The sequence below is a fragment of the Lithobates pipiens genome, unplaced genomic scaffold (assembly GCF_037356315.1).
Source record: "Lithobates pipiens isolate NorthernLeopardFrog02 unplaced genomic scaffold, aLitPip1_a1.2 Scaffold_13, whole genome shotgun sequence".
Taxonomy (NCBI): domain Eukaryota; kingdom Metazoa; phylum Chordata; class Amphibia; order Anura; family Ranidae; genus Lithobates; species Lithobates pipiens.
The window spans coordinates 103,789,449-103,802,536 of NW_027507718.1; the positions used below are offsets into that span (position 1 = coordinate 103,789,449).

General features: G+C 43.0%; 1 protein-coding gene across 2 annotated transcripts in view; it reads right to left on the reverse strand.

Moving 5' to 3' along the window:
• Nucleotides 1–13,088, reverse strand: part of GRHPR (glyoxylate and hydroxypyruvate reductase) — an 81,681-nt gene that overhangs the window by 59,212 nt on the left and 9,381 nt on the right. For both annotated transcript variants that reach the window (XM_077475364.1, XM_077475363.1), the window contains exon 2: nucleotides 1,024–1,154. In XM_077475364.1, coding sequence (XP_077331490.1) covers nucleotides 1,024–1,154 — 131 coding nt within the window. The remainder of the gene's footprint in view (nucleotides 1–1,023; nucleotides 1,155–13,088) is intronic.

The window sequence follows — 13,088 nt, forward strand, 5'->3', positions numbered from 1 at the left end:
ATATACACATGGGGGGGGGGGCCCAATGCCTTCCGTTCCTCATTCCCATCTGAGGTGGTTAAGGCAGACATCCACCGTAGTGAACTGGTGCCTCCTCGCTCTAGCGAAAGGAGGATGTGGGCGCCTGCTCCTACTGACTCCCAGCCTTCCCTCCTGGGTAAGAACGCCGCCGCCATTTTCCCAAAGTTTGAAAATGACGCGGGTGCTTGTTGCCCAGCTACCGGGGACCTAGGAGTCGGGGACACGATCCCCCTGGAAAGAACAGATGACCAGCACCCCCGTCTGAACAGCCACCTGGACAGGTAAGGAGGGGAGACAGGATAATGGCCCCTGAAGTTCTGGGTACACCACTGTACCCAGGGTCCTTCAGCTCTCAGGGGGCTCTTCCAAATTCTGCTGCCCCCCCTGAGGAAAAGATAGGGGAACCCCCCAGGAAGGACAAGAATATTCTACCAGACCCAGAGGCTTCCCAAGATTGTGGTCCGGCTCCCAGGGGGAGACCACCAGCCCCAGGCTTCGGGTCATTTGGAAAAAAACAAACAGTTTCGCTGTGTAGGGAGTAACACAATCAAAAACTGAGGATCAAGGGGAAGGGTGGGGACTTAAAACAGCTGTCGATTGATTGTGTTACCTGTAGGGAGGAGCCTCTCATCTCTCAGGTGTGCCGTCCTGGAAGATGACTTGAGAAAAAAGTATATTTTTTACTTTCAGCTATATAAAGTATTAGGCTTGGCATATAATGTGCAAATTCATGATGAACCAGTTAAAATTTGTTTTGTAGGCAGTTCCCATCAGCTCCCTGCCACCCGACATCCTTTGATTGAGTGGTTTAAATATTTTACTGATACAATATTGTGCCTTTAACTTCATCCTTATTTTATCCAAGTCTATAAAATTACATAGAACTAGAAGACTAAATACATTCAGATGAACACACCAAATAGTTATAATTAATGTGATTTTTAATCTTTGTCCAAATATTCCAAGCACATTATTCTGCTACAAAAAACAGACATTGCTTACCAGCTGTGTCCAGAACCTCCTGATCTATCTTCTCTGACAAGAGGCAGAGCAGACCATGAGCTCCAGCTACCCCTTTCAGCAACTCAGCCCTTGGCACAGGATCATCTGAATCCCACTGTTGGACAGTGTAGCTGGAAAGAAAAAAGAAATAAATGTCAAGTTCATTGCTCATTCAATAAGCCCATATTTCACCAGGGACTTAGCGATTACTAAGCCCCTGCATCCATGGTAAACAACTGCACAAACTGGGCAGCCTAAAACTGGTCAACTGTATCAAGGTAAAGACAACGAGGGGTTAATGCTTTACTAAGTCATGGTAAGTGGATGGCAAATCAATGACTGATTTTTTTTTTTTTTGGCAGGAATCCTGTGAACAGCAGTCAGTTTTAATTAAAGCTGAACTCCAGGCAGATAATAAATGCCATTTAATCCAGTTATATATTCATTAACAAATAATTAATTGTATTCTACATATATTCAACCTAAGTATCTGAATCTCTGTGGATATTAGCTTTCTGTAGTCTACTGCATAGCAACACTTGCACTGGGAGTTGGCATGTCTGCACTCAAAGCCAATCTGAGTTCTAACAGCCAATTGTTTGAACTGTTACAAGAGGGCAAAGTGATGACCTCAGAGAGCTGCAGCTCCTTCAGCATCTAGTCACAGGCTGGGGTAGGTTTGCTTAATCACTTCAGCTCCAGAAGATTTACCCCCTTCATGACGAGGCCATTTTTTTTTTTTGCGAAACGGCACTGCATTACTTTAAAAAAATAAAAATAAAAATCTGTATTGTGATATAGGTCTCCTAGATTGTAGGCCCTAACGAACAGGGCTCTCTGATTCCCCCTGTATTGAATTGTATTGTAATTGTACGGTCTGCCCTAATGTTGTAAAGCGCTGCGTAAAACTGTCGGCGCTATACATAAATCCTATATAATAATAATATATGTCACAAACATACAATGATGGGTACAATCACTGATCTCCCTGTATAGATTTCAATAAAGCAGCTGACAGCCGCTTCTCTCAGATCAGGGATTGTAACTCCTCCCCCACTGCCACATAGATTGCCCCCCCCCCCTGACCGTCCCCCATAGCCTCTTCCAGTCCCCCTCCATGGTTGATCTGTCAGGATGGAGAGCCGAGGAAGGAACCAGTAAATATGTAATTTATGGGCTACTTCCTTTTCCGAATGCACGCTGACTCTGTTCATTCATAAACTGTCATAACGGTCACTGAGCAAAAAACTAATATTTTTTTTATATAATAATAATAATAATAATAATAATAATAATAATAATTATTGAAAAAGGTTAAATTGTAAAATAAAACATGTAATATATACATTTTTATTAATTTGTAAAAAATAAAAAAAATAGAAATAAAAACTACTGACACGCGTCATCAGTGCTGCATTTTTATTTTATTTTTTTATTTAAGATATTTGGTGAGACCCAGGGTGGGTGTGGGTGGGGAGATGGGCCAGAGGGGATATTACTTGGTAACCGTGTATACGGTGAAATGTTTATTTTCTGATGCCCATGGGCAAACCCGCCCCCCCCCCTCCCCACACTCAGTGGATATATTTTGTTTTTTGCTACGATGATGTGGACATGGGTTGAGACTAAGATGAACGTAAGAGTTGATTTAAGTCGCCCAAATGAAATCACTGAAGTGGCAGAAGAATAAAAAAAGAGCTCTAGAAAGTCCTTTACCAAAATATTAGTGGAAGCCCGGAACAAACCTCTCAGAGGAAGTGAGTACATTTACTGTAAAGGAATGTATACATGCTTGGGATAAACATAGTCTGATCAAAAGATTAAAATAAAGTTTATTGCTGACCATAAATCATTGTTTTAGGTTTGGAACATCTTTTGTGGTGTGAAGGCAGATGGGGGTGACTAACTCGCCTCCTAAAGATCCAGAATGTAAAGCAGTACAGCTTGTTAACAGCATAACCTAGCAGTCTGTTACAGAACAAATCTAGTTTATAAGCATAAGAAGTGTAGAAAATGTAAGTCACTACATAAGAGCTCCCTAAAAATCACTACTGGGTATCGAAAATGTTAGAGGGAGGAGGGGACCATGCTTCCTAATTGATAGCATTACCGCATAATACAGCCCTACTGGACGAACATCCACTGTATAATTGTGAATTTATATAACTATACACTAGACCAGTGGTCTCCAAACTGCGGTCGGGGGGGCCAGATGCTGCCCTTTGCTTCCTTTTATCCGGCTCTTGGGGCACTATTTTGTCTGCTGACACCAATGATGGACAATTCCTCCCGAGGACACCAATGATCAGGTTTGCGCCGATACCACTTTTTAAGACAGAGTACAAGTACCACTACTTTTTTTTTCCAAGTACTTGCCGATACCGATTACATAATAATATATTAAAAATTTTTTTTTTTTATGTCATGTGATAGTGGCACTAATAAAAACACCCACACTTTCTCTTTCGGCCCTGGGTCCTGTTATGCAACTGCCATCCTTTCAGCATATCTCGATGATCGCTTACATTTTTCCCAATCTTTCCATCTTGTTACGAACCCCACTTCCCCGATTTCGCCACTAAACTTTACATACTCTAAGTTGTCAATTTTATTTATATTACAAAACCAACTTTTCAGCGAAGGACTTTTTGGGTTTTTCTACATCTGGGGAATTAAACTCTTTGCTGCGTTTAAAAAACAAGGAATAAGTGTTTTCTTGTATTGATTGATGGGCAACGTACCTCCACGTAGCAAACATACCCTTGGCTCTTCTGGTATTTTTAAGCCAGTTATTTCCTCAGTTGTTACTATTACCTCTTTCTAAAATTCTCTAATTTTGGGGCATGTCCACCATATGTGGATCATGGATCCTATTTCTGAGCATCCTCGCAAACATAAATTAGAGGCCTCTCTTTGAAAATGGTATGTTTTATCTGGGGTTAAATACCACCAAGCCATACATTTATAATTCATTTCCTGAACTCTGCAATCTGGTGAATTTCCTTAATATTTTATGTACTTGTCCCAATCTCTTCATCCCATTTTTTTATATATGGGGGGGGGGGTCCAATATTTTAAATCCCATCAATATTTTATATATCTTCGAAATCCCTCTTCTTCAGTCCGCTCCAATGGACGCAGACTGTCTGCCGATCTGATCAGAGAGGGGAGAGATTCCACAAAGTGTTTCAGCTGTGCATACCTCCACCAATTTATGTCTAGCACCTCTTTTTTCCTCCTGAGCTCCTGAAAAGTGCATATTTTACCATTACTTATAATGTCTTAATTGGCCACCCTTTTTCCTGATCCACCCCCCCGAAGACTTTCTTTCTCCAGGGCAAAGTAATCCGTGTCACATAATGGTACAGTGGGGAATTATACTCCCAATTTAGTTTTTTTTATGGACCTTATCCCATATTGTGATTGCTGTCCGAGTGATCGGGTGTATGTGTCCATTTAATTCTCTGAAATGTGGTGGGATCCATATCATTTTACCCAAAGAGGCTTTACTGATCCCATTTTCTAACTTAACCCATCTTTTTTCTTTATTATTTTTTACCCATTCCACCACCCGTGCCAATAATATTGAATGATAGTAAGATCTAATATCGGGCACCCCCAAGCCACCTTGCGTCTTATCTCTTGTAGGGCTGCAACTAACGATTATTTTCATAATCGATTAGTTGGCCTATTATTGTTTCGATTAATCGATTAACCACCTAATAACCGGCCTATAGCCAAATGACGGCTACAGGCCGGTTTGTTATCTGTGGGAGGCCGTCATATGACGTCCTCCCGGAGAATCGTTCGTGCGCGCCCCCTCGGGCGCGCACACCGGAACATCCGTGCTCGCCGGGTTCACGGGACCCGGCGCAACACGGATCGCGGTAAAGGACCAATAGCAGCGGTCCTTTACCACGTGATCGCTCCGTCCAATGACGGAGCGATCACAAAATGTAAACAAAAAACGTCATGGGTCATGCAAAGTTCACTTCTCTCCTCTCACCGATGCAGCGTGAGAGGAGAGGAGAGCTACATAGTTAACCGTGAGTGGGAAAAACAGTGCCCAGCAGTGCCCCAGCAGTGCCCTAGCAGTGCCCCAACAGTGCCCAGCAGTGCCACAACAGTGATCAGCAGTGCCACAACAGTGCCATCTGTCACCTCTGTGCCACCTGTGCCACCCCTGTGCCACCAGATCCACACCAGTGCCACTACAGTGCACACCAGTGCCACCTGTGCCCATCAGTGCCACATCAGTGCCACCTGTGCCCCACCAGTGCCCCGCCAGTGCCGCCTGTGCCCCGCCAGTGCCGCCTGTGCCCCGCCAGTGCCCGCCAGTGCCCCGCCAGTGCCCGCCAGTGCCCCGCCAGTGCCGCCTGTGTGCTAGTCAGTGCCACCAGAGCCACACCAGTGCAACCAAAGCCACTATAGTGACATCAGTGCCGCCTGTGCCCACCAGTGCCGCCTGTGCCGCCTGTGCCCACCAGTGCCATCTGTGTGCCCACCAGTGCCATCTGTGTGCTAATCAGTGCAACCAAAGCCACTATAGTGCCCAGTGCCGCCTGTGTCCACCAGTGCCACCTGTGCCCACCAGTGCAGCCTCACCAGCCACCAGTATGGCAAAAAAATATTTTTTACTAGCGAGGAGGCCTACCAGCTTCTAAGTATAACCGATGAGAGCAGCGCGGAGCTCTCTGATTCTCTGTCCAATTCGGATTCTGCCTATGAACCCGTTACAAGCAGCGGGTCTGATACTGAATCAGAAGAGGAATATGTGCCCGTGAAAAGAATGCGTTCTGGCGTGGAGCAGCAGCCTACTACCAGCAGCGCAGTGCCGTCCACCCCGAGAGCAGTGCCGTCCACCCCGAGAGCAGTGCCGAGAGCAGTGCCGTCCACCTCGAATAGGGGCCATGCCAGCCTTCCCTATGCCCTTCAACACCCCCTGTGGCTGCCCTCTAATTCCGGAGAAGCAAATATCCCCCCCTTCACCGCCCAGCCAGGTGTCCAGGTGAACACCGATGATTTTTCAATGCTAGATTTTTTTCATTTGGCTTTCACCGAAGACTTACTATCATCCATTGTGGCCCAGTGCAACCTCTACGCACAGCAGCACATAGTAAGCAACCCTGGCTCTAGTTATGCCCGTCCCTTTCAGTGGAGAGAACTAACTGTAGAGGAATTCAAAATTTTCTTAGGCCTAACATTTTCTATGGGACTTTCAAAAAAAAAAAACAATTGTACTCCTATTGGTCTACCAAACCTGTCCACCACATGCCACTCTTCTCATCCCTTATGCCAAGATCACGATACGTAATGATTATGCGGTTCCTCCACTACAATGACAACACCCAGTGCCTTCCCCGAAATGACCCAGCTTTTGACAAACTATTTAAAATTCGGCCACTCCTAAATTATTTCTCTGAAAAATGTCCCCAATTATATACCCCCGAACAGAATATTTCCGTGGATGAGTCCCTTGTAAAATTCTCAGGCAGGCTTGGCATCAAACAGTTTATCCCCAGCAAAAGGGCCCGATATGGGGTTAAAATGTACAAACTTTGTGACCGAGCCACGGGATACATCTACTCCTTCCTTGTGTACGAAGGAAAGGACTCCCAACTGCACCCCCCTGAATGCCCAAAGTACATTGGAGCCAGCGGAAGAGTGGTCTGGCATCTTGTCTATCCACTCCTTGGAAAGGGATACCATCTTTATGTGGATAATTTTTATACGAGCTTGCCCCTCTTCCGCAATCTTCACCGGAGAGACACCCCAGCATGTGGTACAGTGAGAGCCAATAGAAAGGGCTTCCCGCAAAAACTCGTCAATGAAAAGCTACAATGAGGGGAAGACGGCATCTTTGCGGAACCAGGAGCTATTGGCTGTCAAGTGGAGGGACAAACGAAACGTCCACATGCTGATGACAATACATAATGACACCTACATAGAAGTCTCCAGAAGAAACGGCCCAATCCAGAAACCAGCCTGCATCTATGATTACAATTTGTTTATGGGAGGAGTGGACTTTAACGATCAGATGATTGAACCATACCTTCCCACAAGAAAATCCCGCCACTGGTATAAAAAAGTGTCCATTTATCTTTTCAGTTTGGCCATGTATAACACTTATGTCCTTTACCAAAAATCTACAGAGAACCCCGTATCCTATTTGTACTACCAAGAAGAAGTTATTTCCGCCCTTTTGTACCCTGAAGGCCCACCAGAAACTATTCGCTCTGATTGTGTGAGCAGACTCCACGAACGCCACTTTCCTGACAAAATCCCCCCCCAGTGAAACAGGCTGCAGACGTCAGAAAAAATGCCGGGTGTGCTCCAGAGGAGGAATTAGAAGAGACACCACATTTTATTGTCCCGATTGTCCTTCCCAACCAGGCCTCTGTATAGGTGAATGCTTCCGCCGTTACCATACTTCTCTACATTATTAGGGAAGTATGGTAAACGTAATTCTCATTTCCTGTCATTTTCCTCCACACCCCTTATGCCACTGCACTGAACTGTACATACCTCTGCCTTCTCCGACACCGACCCTGGCCTGTTATACGACCAAGCTTTTGCCTAACGCTAAACATACCTCTGCCTTCTCCGGAACTGACCCTGGCCTGTTATACGACCACGCTTCTGCCTAACGCTAAACTGTACCTGCCTCTGCCTTCTCTGGAACTGACCATGGACTGTTTGACCACGTTTTTTGCCTGCCTCTTGGATTGATCTTTTACCCTGCTATGCTAGTGGGAACAAAAGGGGTCTCACATATGTGAGGGGCTCCAGAATAGTTTTTCTGGATGAAGAAAACTAATTTTTTAGTTTTCTTATTCCCGAATTAGGGACTGGAGACTCAGAGGCTTCAAAGAGATTTGGGCGGGAGAAGCCTCTACCCCTTTCTCCATTATTTCATAGCCTGCTACTTGGACCATGTTCCTGCTTACTACCAGGATGGACAATATTCCTGCCTGCTGCCTGGACAATTCCATTCACTGTCGCTAACCACGTCCCTGCCTGCTGCCTGGATCAGGGCTCTCCTGCGGACAATTGGACTACTAAAACCACAGGTAATTTTTTGTTTACCCCTTACTTGGTATGTATGTGCTATGTTAGAAATATGAAGGGCCTTCAAAAATGTGATAGATTGTAAGGAAATTGGATGCGCAAGTTATGTTCCTAGAACACCTGATGATGCTTCTAAGATGTTGGGCCTCTATGTGGCCAGGCTGTGTAAAAGTCTCACACATGTGGTATCGCCATACTCAGGAGGAGTAGCAAAATATATTTTGGGGTGTCATTTTTGCTATGTACATGCTATGTGTTGGAAATATCTTATAAATGGACAACTTTTTGTAAAAAAAAAATGCATTTTCATTTTTTTTCCACATTTTTCAAAAACTTTGGGAAAAAAATGAACCATTCAAAGGACTCATTATGCCTCATAGATTATACGTTGGGGTGTTTGCTTTCCAAAATGGGGTCACTTTGTGGGCGTTTCCATTGTCCTGGTGCTCCAGGGCCTTCAAAAGTGTAATAGGTGGTTGAGAGATTAGATGGGTAATTTATGCTCCTCGAACGCCTGAAGTTGCTACTTCAATGTTGGGTGTGTGTATGTGGCCAGGCTGTGTAAAAGTCTCACACATGTGGTATTGCCGTACTCAGGAGGAGCAGCAGAATTTATTTTGGGGTTTCATTTGTTGAATGTACATGCTGTGTGAGAGAAATAACCTGTTATAATGACAATTTGGTGTGAAAAAAAATTAAATTTAAAAAAAAATCTTCATTTTGCAAAGAATTGTGGGAAAAAATGACAAGTTCAAAAAACTAACGGTGCCATGTACCAAATACCTTGGAATGTCTACTTTCCAAAATGGGGTCATTTGGGGGGTTTTTGTACTTTACTGGCTTGTTAGGGGCTCAAGAAATGAGATAGGCTGTCAGTACATCAGGTGTGATCAAATTGATACATTTTCAGCGATTGGCACCATAGCTTGTACACCCTATAACTTTCACAGAGAATAAAAAATTTCCACTAATTTGGATTATTTTTACTAAAGATATTTAGCAGTATACATTTTTGGCCAAAATTATGAAGAAAAATTACTTATTTACAAAAAAAATTAATTATAGAAATGAAGAAAAAAGCATTTTTTTTACAAAATTTTCGGTATTTTTTCATTTATAGCACAAAAAATAAAAAACCCAGAGGTGATCAAATACCACCAAAAGAAAGCTCTATTTGTGTGAAAAAAAGGACGAAAATTTCATATGGGTACAGTGTTGCATGACTGAGTAACTGTCATTCAAATTGTGAGAGCACTGAAAGCTGAAAATTGGTCTGGTTATTAAGGGTGTTTAAGTGCCCAGTTGTCAAGTGGTTAATAACCTTTAAAAAAAAAAAAAAAAAAAAAAAGTGGGTCAAATTGACGTTCATTTTCAACCACAGTGACGGGAAAATTTGGAAATAGAAAACTTCTTAGTCAAAGGAATTTTCAGACAGTGTATGTGGTTTTCGTTCAGAAATTACATTAATTTTAAAAACAGGATGTTAAAAACAAGTGAAAATTTCAAACAAAATTCTTTCATTCAGTGAACGTACAAAGATTTTTCGTCTGAATATTCTCATCTGAAAATTGAGCCAGCATAAGGCTCGATACCTATGCAGTTTGCTTTTGATCTGTTTCTGCAGAGCTTTTTGCTGTACGTTTTGATTTTTGCGCACATTTTACTGCAATTTGCATTTTTGCTTTTTTTTTGGGCAGATTAAAAAACACAAATTGCTGCAAAAACGCATTACATGCTTTTCTGCAGCTTCTCCATTGAAGTATATTGAACCAATAAAGAACCATTTTGCGTTAAAAGACCCTGACCCTTTCAGTTGTGAACGTGTCCCATAGGAAACCATGTAAATGAGCTGTAAATAAACACATAGATGTGAACCAGGTCTAAGACGTTTAGTAACATAATGAGGATAATGAGGATAAAAAAAAAAAAACTAAAAATTAGCCCTTTTTTTTTTTTTTTTATTTTAGAAAAAAGCAGATAATCACTACTGTAAGGGACTCATTTTTTTTACTGTAGAACTGTGAAAGTAATATTTACAGTAGCGATTATTTGCTCTTTTTGTAGTATAAAGTGCCCATTTTAGTTTTTTAACCCATTAGGTTACTGGCCGATTAATCGATTATGAAAATAGTAAATCGATTAATTTCATAATCGATTAGTTGTTTCAGCCCTAATCTCTTCCCAGACTTATTCGTGGCTTTCTATGTATCCAGATTAAAAAACGAAATCTGCCATTTTGTAGATTTAAGTATAAATTCAGGGATCAGGATTGGCATCATTTGTATTTTATATAATATTTTAGGTAGTATTATTATCTTCAGACAATTTATCCCGTTAATCCAGGATCTTTGTCTGGAGGCGACAACATTTAACTCAGTTTTTTTAGATCATTCATTAATGGAATAAAATTATGTTGGTACATCAGTTCATGTGTAGGTGTTAATTTAACCCTTAATACTTAAATTTCCTTCTCCCTCCAGATAAATGGGAAAACTTGTTTAAGCCTACTTACTTCCTTTGGAGCAACATTTATATTTAGAATTTCTGATTTTGAGGGGTTCATCTTAAAGTTTGAAACTTCGCCATACATTTTTAAGATATGCATTAAATTGGAGAGGGTTATCATAGGTCTAGAAACTTAACACAAAATATCATCGGCATATGACGCTACTTTGTGTACATCATCGTCGATTTGCACTCCCGTAATATCAGGATTTGATCTTATCCTGGCCAACAAAGGTTCCAATGTTAAAATAAATAGTAGAGGGGACAAGGGACAACCCTGTCGCGTCCCATTGAACATTTCGAAGGGGGCGCGATAGAGACCCATTTATTTTAACCCTCGCAGTGGGATGTTTATATAGTGCGAATATCCACTAACATCTTAGGACCTACCCCCATTACCTCCAGAGAGTTTTGCATGAATCCCCAGTCTACTCTGTTGAACGCTTCCTGGGAGTCTATCCACAGTAGTAGCCCCAGGGATCCACTCGCTTTTAATTTGTGTATAGCCAAAAGAGTTCTAATACCATTATCCTTACTCTCCCTACCAGGGACAAATCCCACTTGGTTCGTATGGACCAGGTCATTCATTACCGACTTCATTCGGTTCGCTAATATCTTTGCGAGCAATTTTACATCAGGGTTCAGTAGGGAGATAGGCCGGTAGCTAGAACACAAAGAGGTGTCTTTTCCTTCCTTGGGGATAATTGTAATCTCGGCCTCAAGCGCTTCCCTTCAGATTTCCCAATCTGTGCCTATTCCATTCATATATGATACCATTTTAGGCACCAAGATGTCATAATTTTTTTTTATAATAAAGCAATAGAAAACCCGTGTGGGTCGGGACTTTTACCATTCGCAGACTCTTGGAGCATATTAAGCATTTCTTTTTCTGTTATGGGGTCTTCCAGGGGGGTCAGTTTTGTCTTGAGGTATTTTTTTCAGGTCACAACGATTTAAAAAGGCTCTGTTTTTTTCTGATCTCTTGTTGACAATATACAAGGGGTCTTTTTGGGTTATTGAATTTAAGTTCTCATAATATTCTTGAAAAGCCAGAACAATCTCTGGTGTAGAAAAGACCCTTCCCCCTTTCCCTGTTTGTATACTTTCAATAAAGTTAGTACTATTTAGAACTTTCTAGAGATTTCATGACCAGCAGCGAGGCCATATTTAGATTAGTACTATTCATTTTGTTAATGCATTTTCACTCTGGTTGCATTTTTAGATGGTGCCAGATAGAACAAAAATTGTTTTTTGTAATAAGCATCAAAGCAACTGCCACCATTCCTGTGAATCACCATTGATTCAAATAGTCAATATTAATCGTAATATGCTGTGAAAGTACAACTAAACTCCAGGTAATAATGAAGCTTTGCTGCATTGCTTCAGCGCCTGCCCAAATATGATGGAACAATGTACATGTTGAGGGGGCGTGGCTTGACAACAGCAGCAGGAGTAAGTGCTACTCAGAGCTCTGCATGGGTTGAGGACGAGAAACTGCCGCAGACGTAATCAGGCAAGCCTCTCCTTCATCCTGGGGGACCGTAAATACCCGCTGAGCATTGGGGAACCACGGGGACCCGGGATCACACAGTACTTTTTTGCGGCAGCACGCCATATCCCCTCCCAAGGCTCAATCCAAGATAGCACCGCCGCAAGTCACTCCGACGACGTCCACGTGGTGTGGACAGGCAGCCACCCTGTGGGAGCCCTCTGGGACATTGTCACAGGCCTGCCCACCAAACAGGATCTACAAGCCATGGCCACATCAATTGTAAATGCTCTCACGCAGGAGCTTCATGATCTCTGCCAGCAGGTAGACACTGGAGGAGCGGGTGACTGACTTAGAATTGTCCTCAAATGCTACGGATGCCTGCATTACCACCCTGGAAATGGCAGCAGAAGTCTTGCTGCTCTATCTTGTTGAGGTTCAACTGTGGCTAGATGACGAGGAAAATCGCAGCAGGCACAATAACCTGTGACTTTGCGCCATTCCGGAGGCAACCATGGGACCAGACTTACGCGCCACAGTGGTAGGCATTTTGAATCATGTCTCAAGAATCAAGCAAATCCCCTACTTGGAGTTGGAGCTGTACAGGATCCAGAGAGTTCCGTGCCCCAGGGCACCCCTTCCCTCCTCTCAGGGCCGTGCTTATCTGGACCTAATGCAGGATGTGCTCTGCAGGATCCACTTTTTCACCATTAAAGAGAAGAGCCTAAGTTTAGCATGGTCCAAGGGCACCATTGACTTTGACGAAGCCATGATTCAGATCTTCCCTGATGTCTCCAGGCAAATACAGGCCCTACGAGGCCTTATGGAACCCCTGCTGGATGCAATTCATGAAGCGGAGGCCACTTACCGCTGGGGTCAACCTTTCCATCTAATTGTGCGGAAGCAGGGATCTGATTTCTACCTCCAATCCCCCAGCTACCTGACTTGTTCAGCTTCATTGATAAACCTACCATCAGTGTTCCCAAATGGTTTGACTTTCTGC